Source organism: Oryctolagus cuniculus, chromosome 4 (genome assembly GCF_051225735.1).
Source record: "Oryctolagus cuniculus isolate XC-2025 breed Fujian yellow rabbit chromosome 4, ASM5122573v1, whole genome shotgun sequence".
NCBI lineage: Eukaryota > Metazoa > Chordata > Mammalia > Lagomorpha > Leporidae > Oryctolagus > Oryctolagus cuniculus.
In genome coordinates, this window is record NC_142870.1 from 98,863,664 (window position 1) to 98,890,096 (window position 26,433).

Sequence of the window (26,433 nt, forward strand, 5' to 3'; positions counted from 1 at the left end):
AGAAGAAATGTGATGCTCTGTTTTGTCATTATGGAAATGTCAATTAACAATGAGACACTGCATTTTGCTCTTTAGATTGTGCAGTGTTTAATACCTCATAATATCCAGGGCGCTCAAGGACACTCTCATGTTGTTGGTGAGTATGTAAAGTCTTTTTGGAGGGTACATTAGTGTTACTTATCAAAATAAAATGGCTTACATGAGGGGTTTTCCAAGAGTTCATAGAAAACATGTATTATGAAAGAGCTTATAAAAATTTATCTTTTAACTCCACTCTTCCATGAGTTTTTGAAGTTCTCTATACCTGTTTTCCATTAATTTTACCTCTAAGAATATTAGGTATGTGAGATTATACCTTATTTCACTGAATTTAAGATACAATTGATTTAAAAGTACATCCCAATTTCAGAAATATTAAAATGTGAAAATAAGTATACCCTAGCATTGATGAAATGCAGTATTATTCATTGTAGTATTGTTTAAAAAGTTATAATTGATTGATAATACTGAATTTTAAGCTTCCATTAAAAGACCAATGTAGATCTAAATGAACTGACTTGGAAATACGGACACTATTGTTAAGAGAAATAAATGAATTTTCTGAAGAATAATTCTAATAGTTTATTTCTGTAGGATAAAAACTCTTATATGTATATTTTTATATCTTCATTTAAAAAATACGGGTAAACACCAAACAGTGGTAATCTCTTGGGAATAGAACTGGCATACAGGTAAATAATATCTTTTGCTTGATTTGTATATGCATTTTTCTATTTTTAAAAAACAAAGATAACATTTTTGCAAAGGAAAAAAATCTTTGTGGTTTAGCCTGGGTGAGGTTAATGACTGGGGAATAAGACAGTAAAATGATAACATCTAATTTAGCATTTTGGGCTTGAGTATTTCATGTTGAGCAACAAAGCTTGTAAAACTGGCTTGTTCTCAAATTTAGGTCTGAATGAAAAACAGGGTTGTGATCTAGAACTTGTAGAATTTTAAAGAGAGTAATATAGGATGCTGTGGTGATGAGGTGAAGCAGAGATATTATTTTCAGGCAGAACTGTAGAATTTGGAAGATGTGTGGATATTTTGTTGAGAATTAAATATTGTATAATTGTCATCCTTAAATTCAGGAAATAGAATCCTTGAGACACAAGCTATAGGACTCCCTGCAGGGCTGCAGCTGCTGGACTTATGCCTGTGGTGGGAGGGGAGGACCTACTGAAGACAGCTGCAGTTAAGCATTTGGTAGCTGCAGCTGCCATGGAGAAGCCCATTTCAACCAGCTGGCACAGGCCAAGGCAGCTGCCTCAGTACTCACTTTAGGAACTGTGATGAGAAATAAGTAAGCAAATGCTTAAGACACACAGGCAGTAATAACACCAATGAATTTATTTTAAAAACTAATTAATTAATTTTCATTTTATTTGGAAGGGATAGAGAGAGACAGACAGCAAGATATATATAAAGAGGAAGATCTTTCCTCTTCTAACTCACTCCCAAAATGCCTGCTGTGCCAGGCAGCAGCCAAGAGCCAGGAACTCATTTTGAGTCTCCCGTGTGTGGCAGAGACCCCAGTATTTGGTCATTACCATATGCCTCCCAGTGTGTGCATTAGCAGAGAAGAGAACAGGAAACAGACTGGACTCTAACCAAACACTCTGATATGGTATGCAGGCATTGCCAGCAGTGTCTTAACTGCTGTGCCAAATGCCTGCCCCACTAATAATTTTAAAAAGTAGCATTGCCACAGTTCTCAAGTATGAGGAACTCTGTGTCATCTGAACATAAGCTAGATATTAACATTTTCATCAGTAGGAAATACAAAACTGTTATACAAAAGTGATTATCTTCTGTAAGGTATTTTAGCTAAAAAATCCCATTATTCCATAAAGGACAAAATTTCTTTTCCAACATGTCTTCCTCCCTAGCTCCACAGGGATTCAAGCATTGTAGAAATAGAGATTAAAGTGCCTTGCCAATTCTAGTCTTTGAAGACACTACTTCTAAATCCACTTCTAAATTTATGGAAAACAATATAGGTACAATGACACAAAGCTACCATTGGAGAGTTTCAAAAGTATACTAACATGTCAACCAGAAAAAGACACTTTCAGGACAATTGAAGAAATACGAACACAAAATGGTTATTAGATGATATTGAAGAATTATTATTTTGTTAGGTGTGATAAGGATACTGTTCTTATGTTAGAATATATTAACCATTCTAGCATTGCTTGCTGGAATATTTTAGGGATGCAATGTCATGATTTCTGTGATTTAAAGTACTTCAGCAAAACATACAGATGAAGTCAATATGGCAAAAATATCAAGTTAAATTGAGATCGCTATTCTTATATACATTAGAAATTTTTATAATAAAACTTTAGTGAGTCTTGGTAAAATAAAATTCAATATGGCAAAAAAGTTACCAATTGTTACGTTTTGGATATGTTAAATTTATAAACATACATATACTCTCCATCACTTCACCTCAGAGAGCCTCAGATTTCTTATCTAGAAAATGCAAAGATAAGATATTTTTTTCTTTCCGGTTCTGAGATGGTATACAACAGACACTTAAATGCCCCAGCAGATAGTTCAAAATAGTTAATTGGTGAAATGCTTGTCAGTCTAAAGGGGGTGCCTCTCTAGCAGAAAATAAAAGTAAATAAGTAAATAAGGTTTAATAAATAGCCTTTTGATATTGGGGCCTTTGTCTTTTTTTTAAAGATTGATTTATTTGAAAGGCAGACATACACACAGAGAGAGACAGAGAAAGAGATCTTCTATCTGCCGGCTCACTCTCCAGACGGCCGCAAAGTTCAGGGCTGGGTCCGGCTGAAGCCCAGAGCCTGGGACTCCATCCAGGTCTTAACGTGAGTGGAGAAATTAGCTGATCGCTGGCTTTGAAAGCGAGGGGGCATTTGATTGCAGGCATCCGATAGGCCGTGGGATATGGTTCACCAAAGCAACCTTCTTAGCTGGCTAACTTTTTTCGAGAGGGGAAAATACAGATTTTTAAGAAATTCCATAGTTCTAAATGTTAACAAGTGAAAACGTGAAGACCAACCAAGGCACAAAGCGGCGTGCAGGTCACCAATCCGCAGTCCATCCTTTGGGGTCAAAAGAGCACTGAGACTAGTAGAATTAAACAGACCAAGATCAGAACACCCAACAAGGATTGTAGGGAGTGAATTGTTTCTAACCACGTCCGCATCTGCCTACTTTGAATTCCAGTAGTGACTGGAATCCCAGCAAATACTGCTGATAAAGAAAACCTGGCTTCATTAGCTCTCATCGTCACCAGGACACAGGACTGCTGTGTGGCGCGGGTGCCTCCAAAGCAAGCTGTGGGAACCCTTCGGCCGGATTTTACACCCACAGGGAACGCTGGGAGGAGGGGTGGCCTTTTGACAGAGAACTTTGCCACCTCCTGGCCGCTCCCGAGAACCAAAAAGAGAAAGTTTCTTGGAACCTGAGGTAGAGTTCCCGACCGGAAGTCTCGCCTCCCCGCCTGAGCGCTTCCTGTTTGGTAACTAAGGACGCGGGACGGTTGCTAAGGGCTGTGGTGGTCCCAGCAGCGGAGCTGTGCGGCTGGCGCGGGGGTATCAAGTGCGGTTCCGTCGGTGCAGGGCAAGGCCAATATTTCTTCTGCACCCCGTCGAGCGTTTCCTATGCGTCTGCCATGAGCAGTGAGTTCCTGGCGGAGCTGCCTTGGGAGGACGGGTTCGCCATCCCGGTGGCGAACGAGGAGAACAAGCTACTGGAAGATGAGGTGAGGCTCAGAAGTAGGCGCGAACGCGGGAGAGTTTGTTGGGGGACGTTTTCTGGTTGGCAGCGTTACCTCAGTCCTTTTATTTCCCTCCTTTTCTTTCCTCATCGGGACCCTTCCCTGTCTAATGCGCCCCCGGTACCGTTTCCTTCCTCTCTCACCCGGCCTGCCCTTTTCGGTAATTGTTAAGCATTGAAGCATTTTTAGTGGAACAGTAATTGGTGTTCAGGTTTACAAAGCCCGAATGGTGATTGTCTTCCCGCGCACACTCTGTTTCCTCCATTCTCGCCTCCTGGGCAGGAGGAGAAAGACTGGCTCTTGTGTATTGTTTTCCTTCCCAGAAATTGCCTGGGCTTTGCATGGCAACAGTTATTGGCATTGCCTATTAACGAAACACGTTCTGCTTGGTACTTCTTTGTGAGTTTCTGCCTATGAGGAGTGAAGCTAAAAGTGACATTAGATGTTTTCAAGAATGTGAAAGGTTCTATCCTCACAGAATGACAAGGTATTTTACGTTGTAAGAGCACACATAGACCTACTACAATTCAAAACAGTTGTTTAAAAAAAAAAGTCCAACTACGCAGCAAACTTTTAAAACCATTTAGCAGCCAGTTTAAAGTTACATCCTTTGGTGATGTGTTGTGTAAAGAAAGGTCCAAGAGTAGAGGTTTCTTAAGCAACTTTAAAAATAGAACGTTAAGTTTTCTAAATGAAAATCCCCTGGCCCTATCTTTTAAAAAGAATTGGAAATGCTTTTCCAAATATTTTGACCTATTTATTCAGGTGTAATTTAGGAGGCTGCATTTTTCTTTTCCCAAAGACAGGCAACATTACTAATAAAAGAGAACCAGCCCTGAGGACTGAGGGGTGGCAATAATATTAAGTATCTAACGCTGGGTTCAATTCCTACTTACTAGCCCTAATCCTGTTTCTTCTATAAAATGTGATAAGTAAAATGATTACCTCCCTGGGTTGTTTTAAGGCTGTAAAGACATATGTAGGCTAAAGTTCATTCAAATGTTAGTTTTTGGTATTGTTTCCACGATGTTTGTCTCATAGGATTTTATGTACATTATTATATGAATATTAGCTACTTTGAACAGAGTAGTAAAAAGAAGAAAAATGAAGACTAATTGCTTCTCCTGGATAAACTCTGACATTAAAAAAACAACTCTTATAAGTAACTCAACTAGAATACAAGAGTATAAAATAAAAATATGAGATATTCTCTCCCAGAAGTGTCCACTCGTGGCCACAGAAGTGACAATCATTTATTATTTACAGTTGTCAAAGCTTCAGAATGAAAGATCAAACTTGCAAGATCAGCTACGTGACTATGAAGATCGAATTAATGCTATGTCTTCTCACTTCAAAAATGTTAAGCAGGAGTTCTCATTTACACAGGTACAGTAATATTGAAATATATGTTGACTATGTCATGTGTAGTTATGGCATATTTCAAAGTGAATTTCTATCTGTGATTTTGTTTTATAGCTACAATGAGAAATGTTAGTGTGATTAAATTATTGTGAGCATAACCTTGAACCTGAAAATAGATAGGAAAGAGTTTGAGAAACTAACCACTGCTACTAATTATAAACAAAACTAGTTCACATGAAACAAATCATCATTTAAAAACAATCTAATACAATATTAGGCAGCAGTTTATATGAGAAGGATATAGTGATGGCAGTGAAAAATAATGGCTAATAACAGAAACACAGCTAATATATTTTGTTTCTGTGTCTTTAAATTTTCAACACAACCCAATAGTGCCATTTTGAGTGGAGACTAATAGTCTGTATACTTCAGGAACCCCTTGGACATCATAGTATTTTAGCATACTTCAAGGATTGAAATTTGTAATGACAAAAACTAAAGTGAGGGTCCTTCAAAAGTTCATGGAAAATGGCTATTATGAAAAAATTATGCATGGATCTCAAAATTTTTTTGCAACAAACTAAACTTATCTACTATAAAGTCAATTTTTCTTCAAACTTTTGAACTCTCCTTGTGTTTAGGAGACACTATATTCTGTATTTATGAAATACATGAAATTTGTTTACCTTAAGTAAAATTAAAAATAAAATAATAAAAATCATCTGAGAAGGTGTGTTGCATTTTAAAATATTAGCACAATTACAATAAAATTAAGTTGAAGTGATTAAGAAGCTCTGTTTTATGAACAATTTTTTCAAGGATAGGAAGTCATTCCCTGAGGGTGCCTAACAAACCAAACAGCTTAGCAAATCAGCCCTGACAAGTTTACTAGCTTCTGTCTCAAACTATGTTTTTTTTTTTTTTAAAAATCTACATTTCTGAGAAAAAGTATGTAAATCTTAAGAATGAACAAAACCTTTCAGAAATAGTTTGTAATATTGATAAGTAACTATTTCATGGATTATACATGTCGCTAGAAACTTATAAATTTAATGAACATTAAAAAACAATATTCAGGATTTCTGAATCCTGATGTGAATGAGTAGTTGTAAATCTGAACAGCATTTTCCCTCAAGGTATTAAACTCCTCAGTTGTGGTTTGAGAGAGTATTTGTCTCTTTGTAGGTATGTCTGATTACTATCAAACTTCAATAGTTTAATATAGACAAAAGGCAATAAATCTCTTACCACATTATCAGCTTTAATTCTGTAAAATTAATACTGAGAGTATTAACTTTGAAGCACTACAAGATCAATCATCAACAGATACCCTTTTATTAAATGAAACTTAAGGCATGTTATATACTAAAATATTTTAATTATTTTAAAATTGTCTCTTTATGAGAATGTGTGATTCAGTCATAGAAACATCTCATTTTCAAATAATTTTTTTCATCGATATTTCTTACTTGTAGATAACCAATGAGTTATATCTTGTAAGGCTCACCATAAAAACTTCAGTTTTCTTTCATTTTCATAGAGAAACATAATATCTGAAAACTGCTGACTCACAGTCCATTGACTAACTTTCTTAAAGCTAGGGGGCAACATCAATTACCATGTAATCACAGTCTAATTTGCTATAGATGTCAGAGTGGTGCAAGTAATAGAACTTAATCTAAGTGTTTTGTGGGAACTTTGTATTTTTTATCTAATGTATTATTATAAATGTTTTATAATATTAAAAATTTATAAGTCTTTCTGTTTTGTATGTTCTTCTGTAGTCTCTTTACAAAGCAAGGGAGCATGAGATTGAAAGTGAAGAACATTTTAAAGCCATTGCTCAAAGAGAATTGGAACGAGTGAAGGATGAAATCCAACGACTGGAAAATGAGATGGCTTCAATACAGGAAAAGAAGAATGATAAGGAAGTATGTGTTGCAATGTGATTTCAGATTTTGTTCTTCTTCTTTATTGTCCGTTACCAAACAAGCATTGATTTTTTTTCAGTATAGGAAAGGCATTCATTAATTTCCTGGCTTTTACCTACATTGTGTTTTTTGAACAATGAAAGGCACATGGAGTTGTGATTTTAACAGAACAATGAGAATATTGCATTCCTCCACATCCCTGCCCCATATTTATTCAGCAGTTACTTACTGAGACTTAATAAGTGCAAAGTATCCATGTTGGACACCTGTTACAAAATACTAGGATAATTTGTAAGTGCTACCTATGTTACAGCCACAGTTTACAAATCACTTTTATTTTTGAATTTCATTTGAAAATTTCCCTTTCATGTTAATTTGTCAGCTTTGTGACTCTAATATTAAACTGCTTTAACCTATTTTTCTCTTTTCTTTAGTTTTTTAAAAGATTTATTTATTTGAAAGGCAAAGTTAGAGAGATAGGGAGAGAGAGAGCGAGCGAGCTTGCTTCTATCTGCTGGTTCACTCCGCAAATGACTGCAATGGCAGGCCCAGAGCTCAGTCAGGCCAAAGCCAGAAGCCTGGAACTCCATCTGGGTCTCCCAAATATGTGTGGCAGTGGCCCAGTCTTTTGAATCATGATCTGCTGTTTGCCCAGGCACATTATCAGGGAGCTGTTCAGTAGTGGAGTAGTCAGGATTCAAACTGGCACCTATGGGATGCTGTGATTACAGGTGGCAGCTTAATCTGCTGTGCTAGAATGCTGGTCCTCAGTTTTCTTTAGTTTCAGATACTTGATTTGAGAGCTCTTTCTGCGTTCTGATTCTTGTCTTTATACATACACACGCACACACGCACACACGCACACATACATATAAGTGGAAATATACATACATATGTTCAGTTACATAAACATTTATTGTAGTTTTATAATATTTATAAATGTAATGTTATTTTCTTTTATTTATACATTGTTCTGTTTTCTTTTATAAATCTGGATTTGTTAAATAACTAAAGAAATAGTTTTCTCTCCTTTACGATTTTTAGTTCATTTCGAAATGCTTCTGAAGGGATCTTGTCAAGCACGATTTTTTAACTAACACTGTCTAGTGATATGCGATGGCTTTGGTACAATGACTGGGGTTGCTAGGAGGGAGCTAACGTAAGCCTCCAGCCTTTTTAAGTGGCCTTTGGCTCAACTACTATTCTCAACTAGTACAATCATCTCTCTTTTCTTTTATAAATTCAATTGTAATAGTTGTGCAGTAAAATATATTATAAACATATGGAAGACAGGAATAGAACTTCTTAATGTTTTGTAGTGTGTAATGTGTTTTATTTTCTTTATATAGTAAGTAATGTTTTGTAATCTTTCTTTCTCTCTCATTCTTTGGAAATTAGAATGGCATATTTAAAGCGACTCAAAAATTGGATGGTTTGAAATGTCAGATGAACTGGGACCAGCAAGCTTTGGAGGCCTGGTTAGAAGAGTCAGCTCATAAAGATAGTGATGCTCTCACTCTTCAGAAATATGCAAAACAAGATGATAATAAAATTAGGGTGAGAAATTATAAGTTATTTGTTAAAGTCTCTGTGAATCTGCGGTATATCAACAATTTTATCTAAAAATATAATTAGTGGTTTTTTAAAGCAGTAATTCTTAAACTTTTGGGATCTGGGACTCCTTTGAAAATCTAATAAAGCCAAGTATCTTCTTTTTAGGAAAATATACTCAGATACCCACAACATTTTGCTAACAGTTTTACAGATCCTCCAAAGCCTTTTTAGTGATCCATGCATCTCTTGTTAAGAACCTCCTGATTTAGAAGGATTTTTGAAAGCATTTCAGGAGGGAAAGTTTAATATTAAAATTACTTATTTGCTATGTTAGTTATTTTGTCTATATAGTTTGAATGTTATATGTAGTTTTTACTGATTTGAGAATAGTATTATTGATTGCTATTTTATAATCATCACTTAAAAATTACAAGAAATACTGCAAGCCGGCATCGCGGCTCAGTAGGCTAATCCTCCACCTTGTGGCGCCGGCACACCGGTTTCTAGTCCCGGTCGGGACGCCGGATTCTGTCCCGGTTGCCCCTCTTCCAGGCCAGCTCTCTGCTGTGGCCAAGGAGTGCAGTGGAGGATGGCCCAAGTACTTGGGCCCTGCACCCCATGGGAGACCAGGATAAGTACCTGGCTCCTGCCATCGGATCGGCGCAGTGCACCGGCTGCAGCATGCCGGCCGCGGCAACCATTGGAGGGTGAACCAATGGCAAAGGAATACCTTTCTCTCTGTCTCTCTCTCTCTCACTGTCCACTCTGCCTGTCAAAAAAAAAAAAAAATTAAAAAAAAATAAAAGTAATACTACAGAGTTATAATTATAAAAATGGTATTTTCTAGTGAATGTAACTCTAGAAGCATTGAAGTAATTTTAAGTAATAATTTAATCTTTTTTCTGAGTTGCTGTAAAAAGTAATAAAAGTCATTTTGGAAGTAATAGCATGTCACTAAGTTATATGCAAGTATATTAGATTAGCCCTTTGAAGTTAAAAGATAATGAAAAATATATTGTTTTATAGTTGTTTAGGTATCAAATGAAAAATGTAAAAATAGTTAATATTAGATGTGTTAATAGCTTTTAAATTAATAGCGTGGTAAATATAAATATTTTTGCATGTAATTATATCATAGGCACTGACTCTACAATTAGAAAGATTAACTTTGGAATGTAACCAGAGAAGAAAGGTACTTGACAATGAGCTTACGGAGACTCTAAGTGCACAGGTTGGTTTAATAAGGATTTTTATTTCTTAATTTTTAAGATGATGTTTGAAAAGGCACTTAAATTCACAGAAAATGTTGTTTGCCCTCTGTTTGACAGTTAGAATTGGATAAAGCAGCCCAAGATTTTAATAAGATTCATAATGAAAGACAAGAACTCATCCAACAGTGGGAGAATACAATAGAACAGATGCAAAAGAGGGATGGAGACATAGATAACTGTGCCTTGGTAAAGTAGTTGTTTGGTCTTTGTAATGTTCAGCTCTATTTGTTTCTTTTGTATTTTAACCCATTTCAAGTGTGTAAGTCATATTATTATTTGAAAGTCACTTTTGTAGCATGATTTTGGTAAATGTTTCTTAAAGCAGACTATATATACATTTAGAAATGTGATTTTTATGAAAATATTTGCTTATGGTATAATAATCCTCAAAGACTAGATTCTGCCGTCTCTGAATTGTGGAACAAGAGAAAGTCAACAGCTAATGTTTATTGCAGTAAAACTGATGCCCAGAGTTACACATGGGTACCCAAGGTGACTTGGATTTAACATATATCATAACTGGCAGTGAGTTACTGGTGTAGAGAAATGAACCTTTTTAGATAACCAGACACAAAGAGGAAGAGTCAGACAAGAAATCCGGACTACAGTAAAATTTCACTTTTAAAGCTGGGACCCCGATAATGACATAAAAGCTCAGGATGGGGTGGGAACAGTGGGCTGATATTACAGAGCTAACATTAGCTCTTGTTACTCAAGAGGTAATTTAGGAACATGTTTTTGGAAACCATTTAGGAAAGAAATAATGGTGAGTAAAGAATATTAGGATGAGTTAGAAAGAAGAAATTGAAGAGGAAAGAAAGTTGGTTGAGGTGTGTTAAGTTTCTTTTTGAGTCTACTCCATGGAAAGACATTTGTCAAGTAGCTCAGGCCACTCTGAGCTTGAAATTCTGATATCTGTATGTGATTTCTTGTGATTCTCATATTTTAAATTTCTGTAAGTAATGAACATTTTGTCGACAAAATGGGCCATCTTATCAGGAAGGACAAGGGAGAGTTGATCTTTTTTTTTTTTTTTTTTTTTTTTTTTTTTTTAAGGATTGATTTATTTATTTGGAAGGTAGAGAGAGAGAGGATCATCCATCTGCTGGCTCACTCCCCAGGCAGCCAGGGCTGGGTCAGGCTGAAGCTAGGAGCATGGAACTGCATCCAGGTTTCCCATGTGGGTGGCAGGGCCCAAGTACTTGGGCCGTTATCTGGTGCTTTCTCAGGTGCATTAGCAGGGAGCTGGATTGCAAGCAGAACAGCCAGGACTCAGACTGGTGCTCAGATTGCAATGCAGGTGTCTCAGGTTGCTGCTTAACTTGCTACACCACAACTCGGGCCCCAAGGAGAATCAATCTTAACTATGAGGTCCTCTGAATTCTTAGTGCTGGTAGTGATTTCTATTTCTTAATTTCTTACTGCTTTCAAACATCAAGTTCTGCCTGTTTCTGCTATGGAATTCAAATGCGTCAGACCAGAGAGTATAGATTCAAGATCAGAGTTCTCATACAACCCCATGTCTAAATTGACTAGGCTTGTGGACTTGGTGGAATACACAACTTGTAGCTCCCTTTTCTCATTCACAGGGCTCCTTATTTAAAGGTTAACATCCCCTGACTGTCAGAGGTGGTTCTGTTGGGTGGAGGGATGCTTCTCAATGTTGAACAACTGCTTTCTGAGAACAATCAAAACAGAACAAATAGTTCTCCAGCCCCCATTCCTATGGTGTTAGTAAATGGGTTCTTATAGATCAGTGAGAGGGGGTTCACACTACTAGAACAGGGGAGGTGAAGTTCTTCTCTATACTCTGAGGGTTTCTGACAGAAGGATTAGCAGGAGAAAAATATCCAAATATACAAATTTATTTACATGTACATGGGAGCTTTCACAAGAAAAACAAAAACTCAAAAGAAGTTGCAAGGTCTAAGTGCTTATATTTAAGGTGGAACAAAGAGTGGTGATTGAGGAGAAGGAATGAGGAAGGTAAGGGTTGGTTTAGGGGTGGGCATTGTGGTACAGCAGGCTCAGCTGCAGCCTGCGATGCCAGCATCCCAAAAGAGCACTGGTGTGAGCCCTGGCTGCTCACTTCCTACCCAGCTCCCTGCTAATATATCTGGAAAGCAGCAGAAGATATCCCAAGTAATTGGGCCCTTGCCACCCACTTGGAAAATCCAGAAAGAGTTCTCGGCTCCTGCTTTCTGCTTGATGTAGCACTGGTCATTGTGGCCATTTGGGGAGTGAACCAGAGGATGATTTTCTTTCTTTCCCTCTGTTTCTCCTCCTCCTGTGTAACTCTTGTCTTTCAAATAAATGAATAAATAAATAAGTAAATAAATCTTTAAGAAAGGGTTGGTCTAACAAAATTCATGCATACAGATTTCTCTTGGCCTTGACTCTCTGTGGTGATAAGAATGTCTGTCTTTCTTTCAGTTAGGAATTTTACTTCCTGCTTTTGGGGAAGAAGAGGAAGGTCAGAGTAGCCTTCTTGCACCTGCTGGTATCCAAGTGCCTTTAACTCAAACTGATCCGTGTGCCAAACCAGAGTATTTTGCAGTGGCATATTTTGATCCCCTGCAATTGAATTTGTATGCCTTTGCTCCTCATACTCCAAAACAATTCCTGCTTTCTCAGTGACTTCTTGGAAGGAGCCTGACCATATAATCCTGAAGCTGAGCTCCTAAAAGAAGCGATATTTAGAAAAGGAAAAATAGGCTGGCGCCGCGGCTCACTTGGCTAATCTTCCTGTGGCGCTGGCACCCTGGATTCTAGTCCCTGTTGGGGTGCTGGATTCTGTCCTGGTTGCTCCTCTTCCAGGCCAGCTCTCTGCTGTGGCCCAGGAGAGCAGTGGAGGATGGCCCAAGTGCTTGGGCCCTGCACCCGCATGGGAGACCAGGAGAAGCACCTGGCTCCTGGCTTCGGATAGGCGCAGCGTGCTGGCCTTGGCAGCCATTTAGGGGGTGAACCAATGGAAAAAGGAAGACCTTTCTCTCTGTCTCTCTCTCTCTCTCACTGTCTAACTTTGCCTGTCCAAAAAAAAAAAAAAAAAAAAAAAGAAAAAAAAAAGGAAAAATAGTTTCTATCATACTTTTATTCTAATATACAGATTTTGATATATTATTTACAAGTGTAACCTAAATGGAAAACTATGACTAGCACTATTAAGAAATATGAATGTTAAAGTGCTTTTAAAGCATCTAAGTGATAGAAAAATCAGTATAATGCAGGAAACTTTAGAATGATCATTTAGAATATTTTAAACTTAGGAAGTTTTGACATGTCTCAGTTGAATGAACACAGTAAATAAATAGAACACTAAAACTAAAACTATGTTAATTTTTATGGAGAACATACGAGAATATTGGATTGAATAAACAAAATATCTTAAAATATTTTACATTTCAGATATGTATGTATTTAGTATGGTGATATGTATAACATTACATGCAGCATTTCTAAAACTTACTTATTTCAAAATATATATCCCCTCTCCCAGTCTCCAGGAATCAATTGTTTTGTAGGATCCCATTTAGGAAAAATGTTTCTATTTAGAAAAAAAAATAGAAAGAAATACATTTAATGTAATTTTTCCTTCTAATTCATTCAGCCTAGCTACTAGCATTGCTTGTAAAAACATCTCAACTTTTTCCCCCAGCTTTCAAATTTTCGTTTCACATTGCTTTAAAAGTTGATTATCTTTAACATGGTATTTGAACATCTTCACAGTTTATTCCCCAATCCTTTTTCGAGACTCAATCCTTTCATGTGTACCCTACTCTTTCTTAATATAGTCCCTTCCCATATTATCCCTTCCCAAACCTGCCATCTACCCTAGACTTAACACATTAGCGTATTTATGTATCTTTATTCACCTTGTAGGCCTGACTCAAAAGGTGCCTCTTGGACAGTATCTTCTAATGACTCATTCCTCTTACAGAGGATTCATCACTTCTTTGCTCCCATTGTATTTTGACTACATTTTAGTTGTAATTCGTTGGGTATTTTATTGTTGTATCTCTAAGTCCAGCAAAAGGACTGTGAGAAGACATTCTTATTGAAACCAATAATTAAAATGTCCTTTTCAACAGATGAAAAAAACTGCTCTGTGAAATTTGGAAAATTTCATTGAAAACCAACTTTCTGCGAGAAAAATATTTAGCACTGTTACATTTTTAAAGGTGTTATCCTTCATGTATAAAACTTGATTTTTTCCCCCATCTCTTTAAAGTTCTAGATTGATTAAAGAAAATAGCAATCTGAGTTTATAGATATTGTTATGTAAAATATAAGTATTTTTGGTTTTATTCATACAGAAAGTCTTTTTAAAATGTTAACAGTAAAATAAATATTGACTGTAATAATAGAAAAATAAGCAGTAAATTCCTTTTAGTTTTGTCATATTAAGCATATATTTAAGTAAACAGATTTCTTTTAATCTCAGGAATTAGCAAGGATAAAGCAGGAAACAAGAGAAAAAGAAAATTTGGTTAAGGAAAAGATCAAGTTTTTGGAAAATGAGGTTGGGAATAACACAGAATATGAGAAGAGAATTTCTGCTGCTGATCGTAAACTTTTAAAATGCAGAACGGACTATCAGAATCACGAAACTAGTAGAATTCAGCTGAAAGATGAGGTATGTCAACTGGAAAGACTGGTTTGTGTGTTCACGACAAATGCCTAGAAAAATAAGCATACAGCCTTTTCTTCTGTTAAGGAATGTGTTTTTAGTTCTTTTTGTTATGTCGCTCTGTTTTGTGGAACTTTCTGCATCCTCTGTTGGAGCCCTGAAAGGCGGGGTTGTCATTCATATCACAAGTGGTGTGAAGAGCTCCTCTGGGGTTGTGCAGTGCCCAACCTGCCTGCCATGTATGGTGTTCTGAAAGGGGCTCAAGACTAAATGCTGGCTAATGGTCTATGTGGGAAATCATAATGACAAGAGTAGGTAAACATTGGGATTAATTATTTAGTGATAACTTGAGGAGTTTTCCCATTACTACATGTGTAGTTGTGGTTTTAACGCTTACATTCTACTTGGAGCTACCTGCTTACATTTAGTTTCTTTCTTAATGGATAATATTTAAGACCTGTGGTGATGAAATACCTTGGGAGGGAACAAGGGAGAACAAAACTTCTGCCACCGTGAGATCTTTCCTTCTTTTGCAGGCATACATATCAACTAGACTTTTCCAGTCAGAGAATAAGTGGATTAGGGAAACTGAATTTTCTGCTTTGAGGCCATTGTATCTGAAGTTACCACTGTTTAGGTGGGAAAAGAATAGTTACAGGAAATCCTAAAAAAAGGCGGGGTGGGGAGGATTTCTTGCCTAAATTGCATGTCATTGCTGATAGCTTATTTTTGTTTTTAAAATTCACAGCATAGGGACCGGAATGTAGCATAGTGCATAGTGCCTGCAAGGTAGGCATCCCACATGGGTGCTGGTTTGTGTTCCAGCTGCTCGAATTCCAATCCAACTCCTGCTAATGGCTTGGAAAAGGCAACAGAAGATGACACAAGTGTTTGTGCCCCTGCTGCCCACTTGGAACACCTGAATGAAGCTCCTGGCTCCTGACTTTGGTCCAGCTCAGCCCTGGCTGTTGCAGCCATCTGGGTAGTGAACCAGTAGATGGAATATCTCTCTCTCTGTCTCTCTTTTTGTTGTCTATACCATCCCCCCCCCCCCCTTTATGATGTAATTCAGCTTTTTTTTCTTTTTAGATATTTTATTTTTTCAAAGACAGAGTTACAGAGAGAGATAGAGATAGACACAGAGAAAAAGAGGTCTTCCTTCTACTGGTTCACTCCCAAAATGGCCACAATGGCCAGAGCTGAGCTGATCCAAAGCCAGGAGCCAGGAGCTTCTTCCGGGTCTCCCATGTGAGTGCATGAGTCCAAGGACTTGGGTTATCCATTTCCCCTTTCTCCCAAATTCCGATGGCTACTAATATACTTTCTTTCTCTTTGGAATTTCCTATTCGAGACATTTCATATAAATGAAATCCTACAATATGCAGCTTTTTGTGTCTAGATTCTTTAATATAACAAAGTTTATTTACATTATAACAAGGTCCCTTTTTTAAAAAAAATACATGTGTTTCTTTTTTAGTTTTACTGTGGTATTATTGGCACAGGAAAAACTCTATATATAATTTATAACATGGGATGTTTTAATAGATATATTCAATGTGAAATGATTAGCACAATCAAGCTAATTAATATAGCTATCACCTCACATAGCTACTTTCTTTCTGTGGTGAGAATGCGAAAAGATCGAATCTCTTAGCAAACTTCAAGTCTAGAAGGATCTTCCAAAAGTTAATGGAAAATGTGTATTTTGAAGAAATGCATGAATTTCAAAAGTTTTTGCACCAAAATAAACTCACATTTTAATTCCATTTTCTACAGACTCTCTGAAGTTTCTTCATGTAACATATTTAAACTATAATAATTTCAAGTATATATTACTGTTAACCTATAGATTAGCTGTATATTAGCTCTCCAGAACTTTTTCTCTTATAGATGAAGGTTTGTACCCTTTGACCAATATGCAGCCCCTGTTAACCATCATTCTACTCTGCTGAGTTTGACGTTTTCTGGATTGCAGATATGAGATCATGCAGTAATCTTGTTTTTCTGTGTTTGGCTTATTTCACTTGACATAGTGCCCTCATAGTTCATCTGTGTTATTGAAAATAGCAAGATTTTGTTGTTTTCAAAGTCTTAATAATATTCTAGTGTGTGTGTGTGTGTGTGTGTATACACATTGTGTTTTCTTTTTTGTTATTGCATTACATGAATTTCTTATGTATTCTGGAGATTAATCCCTTATCAGGTTTACATATAATTTATCCTAAAATTTTTCATTCGATGTAGTTCTACTTTTTCTTGTCTTGTCTTGTCTTGTCTTTGCTTTGAATTGCAACAAATCCAAAAACATCATTGTGGAGACTAGCATCAAGGGTCTTTTCCGTTATGTTTTCTTCTAGGAGTTTTATGGTGTCGTATCTTTAATTTGTTTTACATTAATTTTTTTGTATGGTGAAAGAAAAAGTTGCAGTTTCATTATTTTGCATGTGGATATCCTGTTTTTCCATCACCATTTATTAAAGAGTCTATCTTTTCTTCACTGTATATTCTTGGAAACTTTGTTGAAAATTAGTTGCCTATATATATATATATATATATATGTGGATTTATTTCTTAACTCTCTATTTTGTTCCATTTGTTTGTGTGTCAATTTTTCTATCAGCTCTATATTTTGATTTTCTAGCTTAGTAATATAGTTTGGAATCAGGAAGTGTGATCGCTCCAGCTTTGTGCTGCTCGATCAAGATTGCCTTAGTTGTTTGGAGTCTTTTGTGGTTCCAAATGAATTTTAGGATTGTTTTTTCTATTTTTGTAAAGAATAATATTAAAATTTTGATATGGATTTTATTGCATCTATAGATAGCCTTGTGTAGTATGAGCCATTTAACAGTATCATTTCTTCCAATCCTTGAACACAGGATATATTTTTATTTAGTTTTGTTCTCTACAATTTTTTTTAATAACTGTTTTATGGTTTCCAGTGTACAGATCTTTAATTTTTGGCTAAATTTATTCATATTTTTTCTTTTTTAGTACTATTATAAATAGGATTGTTTTCTTGATTTCTTTTTCAGAAGTTTGTTGTTATTATATAGAAATGAACTGGTATTTAAAGTTGATTTTGTATTCTGAAACTTTACTAATTTATTTACTCATTCTAACAGGTTTTTTTTTTATGGCATCTTTAAGAGTTTTTGAAAAGGTTCTAAATTATGGACAAGATTCATGTTTTAGATTTTCTGTTTAACACTTTAGACTGACAAAATATGTGTCATTAGTTAGGAGGATGATACAATAGTCTTGAGATTTTTCCAAATGCAGTTAAACTTAAGATTTTCATGAGCACTTCATATATATATGTTAATTTATCTTCAATCTTATGATGTGTTCCCCTGAATAGGTCTAGTGATAACAGATGTTTTTGCATTTTCTTTCAATATATATGTAGATAATTATAGTTTGCCAATATGATAAAACAAAACCATTTAAAGTTTGATAGCAGGTCAATAAGAAAATCTGTTAATGTATACTGATTATAGAAAAATGGTTACTATCTTTATAGATGTTATATAGATTGAAACTTAAAGTGGGAAGACTAGACCTTCCCAGAAATGAAATGATATGATATAGAGTAAATATATACTTTTTATCTGTTAAATAATAAATAGCTGGATTCTTTGAAAGCCATGGTGAACAGAACTTCTGGCGATTTAGAAGCTCTGAGGAAAAACATTTCCAAAATAAAGAAGGATATTCATGAAGAAACAACACGGTAAGAAAAAAGATACTTAAAAATGTTGATGGTTTTTAGAATTTCTTCTAGAAAATCATTAACTACTTAGCACTTTTTGTGAAGAATAATCTCTTGCAAAATTGTAACTAAAAATATTTGTTTTTTTTTATCACAAGGACTCAGAAGCAGTATTTTAATGACCTATTAATGCACAATGATAACAAAAGGCTTATAGCAAAAGCAACTTTCAAGTTATATAAAGAAATCTTAGGATAAACCATACTTTATTTTCATTAAGAACTTTGAAGGCGTATTTTCTATCTTTTCCTCATAAATCCTATTCAGGTTACAGAAAATTAAAAATCATAATAACATCATACAAAAAAAATTAAAGCAGATTACTGAGAAAACCATGTCTGTAGAAGAGAAAGCTACCAATATGGAAGATATGCTAAAGGAGGAGGAAAAAGGTGCAAAGGTAAAGTGCTTTTAATTTTTAGAAATTTGTAACAAGTTCAACAAGTGTGAATTAATTAGACTTAGGATCAGAGGACTAAAAGGCCTTGTAAGAGGCTTTTCTTTGGTATGAGCGCATTTATAATTTTGGACCTCTTTTTATGTCTTTTTGGTATGATTACATTGTTATTCTAGTTTTAGACCTCTTTTTATAAGTTGCTTCAGAACATATTCTCAACCTCCTCTCCAAAGCTACTAATTCTCTACTTGCTCTACTTTCAGCATTTAACTTTGATGTTTCCTTTTGAAGGTAGCCCTTTCACTGTGCCCTGAATTCCATTCTTTCCCTATGCCTACTGTGCCCACGACCCTGCCATCATTCATACATCTGAATGTATATTGTATACGTACCTTGAAAAGTGCCCTTGTTTTACAACTCGTTTCTATTTGATGATCATTTTATGTTTTCATTTGTGATCAGATTCCTCTGGTGATCTACATTCACTATCCATATTTCTTCATCATCAATTTTCTCTTTAACCCTTTATAACCTGGCATCAGTTTTTTGAGGAAATGGGCTCTGAAATGCTATCACTTTCCTAACTCAGCTGGCATTTCCCCTTCTACCTCAAGCTTTTTGACATATAGGTAGCAATGTTAAAGCCAAGTTTTGGGGAACTAAAAAGGCTGCTTTACCATTTCCTCCTTAGAAAGTTAAAAATGATTACAGGTAAGTGTGACTGGGCACCATGGTCATCACTTCTTGCTTTTACCGTTTTTTAGGGGTGGGGACAAGGATAGCTGAAGATGGGGGACAAAGTCCCTAGATACTTTCTGAGACTTGTATGAAATAGGATTTCATTTATACTTGGATGGAGTCCCACTTCCTCAGTTTTCTGGGTAATTGCTGAGTAATGAATTATGTAGCAATCTTAACTTGAATGGTATTTGAGTCCCAATTGTACAGCAGTATTTTAAAAATAGGTATTTTTCCCCCCAAGAGCATCCTTTCCTGAAGCACTGGAGATGGGACTGTGAAATTCATTTCAATTAGACATTTTGATGTCAGGGAACATTATAAACTTCTGAATTTTTTGAATACATTATCTAAAATACATAATGAAAAAGATTGTCAGCAGGGATCTCACAACTTTTTTTTTTTTTGAGATAGTACTCAAAAGATGGTAAGTCGTTGATGATGTGATTTCTCCGCAAAGCCCACTAGACTTGAGAATACTTTGTGAACTTACAAGCATGTCTACAGCAGATTTTATTTTCTGAGGAAACCAATGAAATGGCCAAGTTCTGAGGCTAGAGCAATGTGGGCTGGAATTAAGATGATTGGTCAAGGTGCATTATAATAAAGTTGCCAGAAAAAAAGTTACGACAAGAAATATTGGAAGATTTGTTGAAATTGAGGGGGAGTCCTTTATATTCTTAAGGGCTGCAATGTTGAGAACAAGGGCTCAAGTTTATTTATGAGCTCCAAATTATAATGTTCACTTAAATAAAACATTTCAAGATATCATAATTTCATTAACCACTGCCATTCTTATTATTAGGAAGTGGAAGTTCAATTGAACATAGTGAAAGATGTGCTGTTTAAGAAGGTTCAGGAGTTACAGACAGAGAAAATGAAAGAAAAAGCTGTTATGTCAGAAATTGAAGGAACCCGTTCCTCTCTGAAACATCTAAATAATCAATTACATAGACTGGATTTTGAAACGTTGAAGCAGCAAGAAATTATGTACAGTCAGGTAAGGTGGTGCTTTTGTGGCTATGTTCCCTATTAATTTGTTGTAGTTGTGATGATCAATATACTCCAATATCCTAGGAGAAAGGTTTGTAAGCACTCTTCCCAAAGGATAGATGCAGAGAGTGGACTCTCAGATCAGATCAGTAGTAGGGGGGAGGAGCTTTAATTGCGATTTTTTCCCATCTGAGATAAATGGGCAAGAAGATGAACAACTCTACTGAGGGAGAACCATGATTTAAAGGAATCTAGGGCAACTGGACCCAGAGTAAAACAAAAGAAGGTGTAGGATAGAGGAGACTTAGAGAAATTGTAGGTTTGAACCTTAGTTGTGCAAACAGGCACCCACATCTCTACCCTCAGGGCAATAGTATTTTTTGGTTTTTCCTTATTCTCTTCTATTTATATATTCAGGTCAATTATTTTTTTAAAAATTATTTACTTGAAAGAGTAACAGAGAGAGGGAGAGAAGAGGAGAGAGAGAGAGAGAGAGAGAGAGAGAGGTCTTTCATCCACTGGTTCACTCTCCAGATGGCCACAATGGTCAAGACTGGGCTAGGCTGAAGCCAGGAGCCAGGAGCTTAATCCAGATCTCCTATGTGTGGCAGGGGCACAGTACCTGGGCCATGTTCCACTGCTTTTCCCGGGCACAATAGCAGGCACCTGAATCAGAAGTGGAACAGTGGGGATATGAACCAGCGCAGGTGTTGGTTTTATCCTTTATGCCTCATCACTGGTTTCAATATTCAGATTAATTCTTAAAGTCATTTATCTCCATATCCTAATTTCCTCAGTTGATGTATCCTTTGTTTTCTCTTTTTTATTTTAAAAATTATTAATTTTCTTAGTTTTTAAGGTGAACAAATTTCATGTATGTCATATGTACAGATTTAGGAGCATAGTGATACTTTCCCCCACCCTCCCTCCTGTCTATGCTGCCACCCTCCCTCCTTCCTTCCTTATTCTTTCTTTGAAATTTTTTTTAAAGATTTATTTTATTTATTTGAAAGACAGAGTTACAGAGAGAGGTAGAGACAGAGAGAGAGGTCTTCCATCTGCTGGTTCACTCCCCAGGTGGCCGCAACAGCTGGGGCTGTGCTGATCTGAAACCAGGAGCCAGGAGCCTCTTCCAGGTCTCCCATGAGGGTGCAGGGGCCCAAGGACTTGGGCCATCTTCTACTGCTATCCCAGGCCATAGCAGAGAGCTGGATCGGAAGAGGAGCAGCTGGGACTAGAACTGGCGTCCATATGGGGTGCCGGCGCTTCAGGCCAGGGCGTTAACCCACTGCACCACAGTGCAAAACCCGTTCTTTGAATTTTTACAATGATCTGCTTTCAGTCTATTTTATACTCATAAGATTAATTCTACACCAAGTAAAGAATTCAACAAATCATAAGCAGAAAACAACACTGTTTCTCAGCAGTAGAGACAAAGGCTATAAACAATTGCCGAATTCAAAACGTCAGTGTTCCTCACACACATTACATTTTTTTGTACTTTATTTTAGTTAACACAAATCAGGGAAAACATATGATATTTTTCTTTTAGGGATTGGCTTATTTCACTAAATATGGTACATCAATTTTGTTGCAAAAGACAGGATTTATTTTATTTACTTGATAGGCAGAGTTACAGAGAGGAAGGGACAGAGAGGTCTTCCATCTGCTGATTCACAGAAATGGCCACAACTGCTGGGGCTGGGCCAAGATGAAGCCAGGAGCCAGGAGCTTCTTCTGGTCTCTCACATGGGTGACAGGGGCCCAAGAACTTGGGCCATCTTCTACTGCCTTCTCGGGCTCATTAGCAGGGAGCTGGATCAGAAGTGGAACAGCTGGGACTCGAACCAGGCCCATATGGGGGATGTTTGTGCTACAGGCAGCTGCTTAACCCACTACACCATAGCACCAGCCCAGCCCCTCTTTTTTCTTTTTTCCTTAAAAAAAAAAAAAGATTTATTTTTTTAATTTGAAAGGCAGAGTAACAGAGAGAGAGGATGAGACAGAGACAGAAACAGAGAGAGAGGAGAGGAGAGAATCTTCCATCTGTTGGTTCACATCTGCAAATGCCTGTTGTCAAGGCTAGACCTGGCTGAAGCTAGGAGTCAGGAACTCCATGTAGGTCTCCCACATTGGTGGCAGTTACCCGAGCACCTGGGTCATTATCCACTGCCATCCCAGGAGCAGTAGCAGGAATCTGGATGAGAAGAATGGAGTAGTCAGCACTCGAACCAGGCACTCCTATATGGGATGGCAGTGTGCCAAGCGGTGGCTTAATCTGCAATGCCATAATGCCCTATCCCTATTGTTTTGTCAAAATTACAAATGCTAAAGTATAATTACAAAATTCATTTGAAGTTCATTATGCTTGAATATTTCATAGCTAATAATTTGTGACTGTCTTTTTTGCATCCCCCTCAAATACATGTACCCTCAAAAAGCCATGTCCATATAAATCCAGTGGATTTAGTGTGAGGTTCCATTGTGGTAATAGGGTTAAAACTCCCTGATTTTGTTATCTTGTCAGATTTCTTCTGTGGCACTGTTATGCACTCTGATTATTGAAGGATAGGTTGTTGTTGCTCCCCTTAGAGTGAGAAGGATTTTGTCTTCAATTAATGAAGGATTAAAGTGATCATATTAAATGATGACATCAAAGCCATACTTTTTTTTTTTTTAATTTGACAGATAGAGTTAGACAGTGTGAGAGAGAGACAGAGAGAAAGGTCTTCCTACCATTGGTTCACCCCCCAAATTGCTGCTACGGCCGGAGCTACGCTGATCCAAAGCCAGGAGCCAGGTACTTCCTCCTGGTCTCTCATGTGGGTGCAGTGGCCCAACTGCCTTCCTGGGCCACAGCAGAGAGCTGGACTGGAAGGGGAGCAACTGGGACTAGAACCTGGTGCCCATATGGGATGCTGGCGCTGCAGGCGGAGGATTAACCAAGTGAGCTACAGCGCCGGCCCCCAAAGCCACACTTACAAGAAAGTATTCACTATGGTTTTTTTTTTTAATGTTTATAAAGGTGCTTTTAATTATTTCTTTGTACTAACTCCTTTTTAAAAACTGTAACAGGATTTTTATATTCAACAAGTGGAACGGAGAATGTCACGGCTAAAGGGAGAAATTAATTCAGAGGAAAAACAAGCCCTTGAAGCAAAAATCGTTGAGCTTAAGAAGTCACTGGAAGAGAAGAAAGCTACATTTGGCCTTTTGGAAACACAGATCAAGAAACTTCATGTAACTTACCCCAAGAACTTCTTATCTTTCAGATATCCCACTTATTAGTCATTCTCTTATAAATCAAATTATTCCTAAAACGACTTTACAGTAGTCTTACTACAAAGGCCAATTGCCAAGCTACCCACATACATAAAAAAGTATGGAAAATGTTGCTATTTTTTTTAAAGATTATATTTATTTGAAAGAGATACAGAGAGGGAAGAAAGGGCAGAGGGAGAGGGAGAGAGAGAGGCGGGGTGGGGCAGAGGGAGAGAATCTTCTATCTGCTGGTTCACTCCCCAGATGGCTACAATGGCCAGGGCTGGGCCAGGCAGAAGCCAGAACTTAATCTAGATCTCCCACATGGATGGCAGGGGTCCAAGCACTTGAGCAATCTTCCATAGCCTTTTCCAGGACATTAGCAGGTAGCTGGATTGGAAGTAGAGCAGCCAGGACTGGAAGCAGTGCTCATATGAGATACTTGGAATCACAGGTGGTGGCTTAACCCATTATGCTACAGTGCCAACCCCAAGGTTCATATTTCTATGCTGTCAGAATGTAAAGCTACCTTTGAATCAAGCATTGTCTATAAGCTAAATATTGTATTACATGCTTCTAATATTTTCATTTAATCCTTATAAATGTCTTTTGAAGACATTATTATTTGTCTTATAGATTAAATAACTTATCCAAAGTTACACAGCTAGTACATGGAAAGCTAAGATTTGATCTCTGGTCCATTTGACTTAAAATTTACATTTTAAGATTATTTAGAACATTGATGAATTCCAGTTTCCTGTTATGTATCTGCCATAATAATTTGATTGCCCCATCACTGAAATGCTAATAGAAGTTGCTCTTTCATGGGTCATTTATTGTTACTCAAATATTATTTAATTGCAGTGTTCCAAAAGACTAAATTCTATTAATAATGTGGGACCATTCTTCATCTTTAGGAATTTTTATTATTATTATAAAATTTAAGTTAAAGTTTAACTGGAATGTAAGAATGAGGGATTGAAAGTGTGGACATAAATGGGATGAGAACTTGACAGCTGGAAAGTCTAGTGATGAGCGTCCTCTAGTGGTTATATATAGAATTGCCCCAATTCCTTGAAGGCTGCTTAAGATGAAAGGAGCTGTTACCTTTTTAAAAACTTTTAACATGGCCATATTTTGGTTTGGAGTAGTTTACAGTCCAAGGAATTTTTTTTTTAGCTCTTACTTTTGTTTACTGGAAAATAACATGTTTTTGGATCAGAGAGAACCTGTTCTTTATTTTTGAAATTAAAAGTAAATTTATTTTGTGCAAAACATTTTAAAGTCTTACATAGAGTAAATGGAGCTAAGCTATAAAGTAAAGTAAGAAATTATCAATAGATTAAAAGCTGTAATCTCCTCTCAAGGGGAGGTGAGTAGTGATCAGGAAGGGGCTCTTGGAGCTTCTGGGGTATTTTGCAATATCTGACTTCCTGCTGTTGGTGGTGGTTGTGTGGATTTTTGCTGAATAACAAATGTTAAGTTGCATGTCAACGTTTTATCCATTATATTTAAAAAAAAAACATTTATTTTATTTGAATGGCAGAGTAATAGGTGGGGTGGGGGTGGTGGAGTGATTGATCTTCCAACTGCTGGTTCACTCCCCAAATGGCCACTGGGCCTGGGATGAGCTAAGCCAAAGCTAGGAGCCTGGAACTCTATCTGGATTTCTCAGGTGGGTGGCAGTGATTGAGCCTGTTTTGAATTTCAAAACTGTACCATTTTAACTTCCTGAGCCCTAGTTTACTCATTTGTTAAATGAAGAAAATCATTTTAGGGCTTTTGGGAAAACTAGAAGCAATGTATACCTTAGAATAGTGCTTTCAATAGGTAGTCAATAAATGGTGGATTTTATTACTTAGCATATGAGAATATTAATGCTACAGAAGTCATATGGGGATGATTTTTACAGTGAAATGTGTCTCTTGACCCCTCCTTGGATTATATCTGTTTTGCTATGTAAAGATGGTTATAGTTCTTCTGTCTTTTAACCACCTTGACCTCTCTCTCCTTTATACAATTGATTGGTGCTTATGCCTGCCCCAACTCTGGTTTAAACACACAGATAAATAAGTTAATAGAAATGTAAGTAAATTTTAAAAACATTAAAGCCAGTTAGAAGATTTGCTCTTTTCAATACTAGCATCAGATTGTAAAGTCATTCTGTATGCCCTCTCCCATACCACTCTATCTCTATTTTACATAAATCGACACCAGTTTCTTCAGGTTGAATGATCACATGAACTCTTAATACTAAACTTGATTTTATAAAATCACATCTTTATGTAAAAAATTTTCTTCTGTCTTGTTGCTATATTAGGTCCTGATACTTCAGAGAAATACAAGCAATGAAAAAGACTGGAAGGGAGGGGGAGAGAGAGAGATGTTTGGAACTAGGAAGTTTTGATTTAGAAACTATGAAGGGGCTAAGAGCACAAAGCCTTATTCCGGGTGGGAAGAGGTATATAATTAGTAGAAAATTGGTATCTGGGTAGGTAGGACCTATTTATTCATCTGAAGGAATTAGATCTTATCAGATATTTTTCTCTCTGGGAATATGTGATTTTATATATATTATATATATATATAATACTAATAAAATAATAGCTGACATCTATATGGTACTTCTATGTGTTAAACTTTGCTGTCTATACTCTTTGACAGTAGCTTTTAAAATTTTCCCAACAACCCAGGAAGGTATGAATTGTCCTTATCTCCATTTTAGAGATGAGGATAC

General features: G+C 36.6%; 1 protein-coding gene across 2 annotated transcripts in view; it reads left to right on the top strand.

The window, feature by feature from the left end:
- Positions 1-3,392: 3,392 nt before the first annotated feature.
- CCDC39 (coiled-coil domain 39 molecular ruler complex subunit) overlaps positions 3,393-26,433 on the top strand; it is a 43,092-nt gene continuing 20,051 nt past the window's right edge. For both annotated transcript variants that reach the window (XM_070072467.2, XM_089330905.1), the window contains exons 1-11: positions 3,393-3,778; positions 5,060-5,179; positions 6,940-7,086; positions 8,485-8,643; positions 9,779-9,871; positions 9,969-10,097; positions 14,353-14,544; positions 18,165-18,268; positions 18,575-18,707; positions 20,248-20,442; positions 23,511-23,675. In XM_070072467.2, coding sequence (XP_069928568.2) covers positions 3,689-3,778; positions 5,060-5,179; positions 6,940-7,086; positions 8,485-8,643; positions 9,779-9,871; positions 9,969-10,097; positions 14,353-14,544; positions 18,165-18,268; positions 18,575-18,707; positions 20,248-20,442; positions 23,511-23,675 — 1,527 coding nt within the window. In that variant the 5' untranslated portion in view covers positions 3,393-3,688. The remainder of the gene's footprint in view (positions 3,779-5,059; positions 5,180-6,939; positions 7,087-8,484; positions 8,644-9,778; positions 9,872-9,968; positions 10,098-14,352; positions 14,545-18,164; positions 18,269-18,574; positions 18,708-20,247; positions 20,443-23,510; positions 23,676-26,433) is intronic.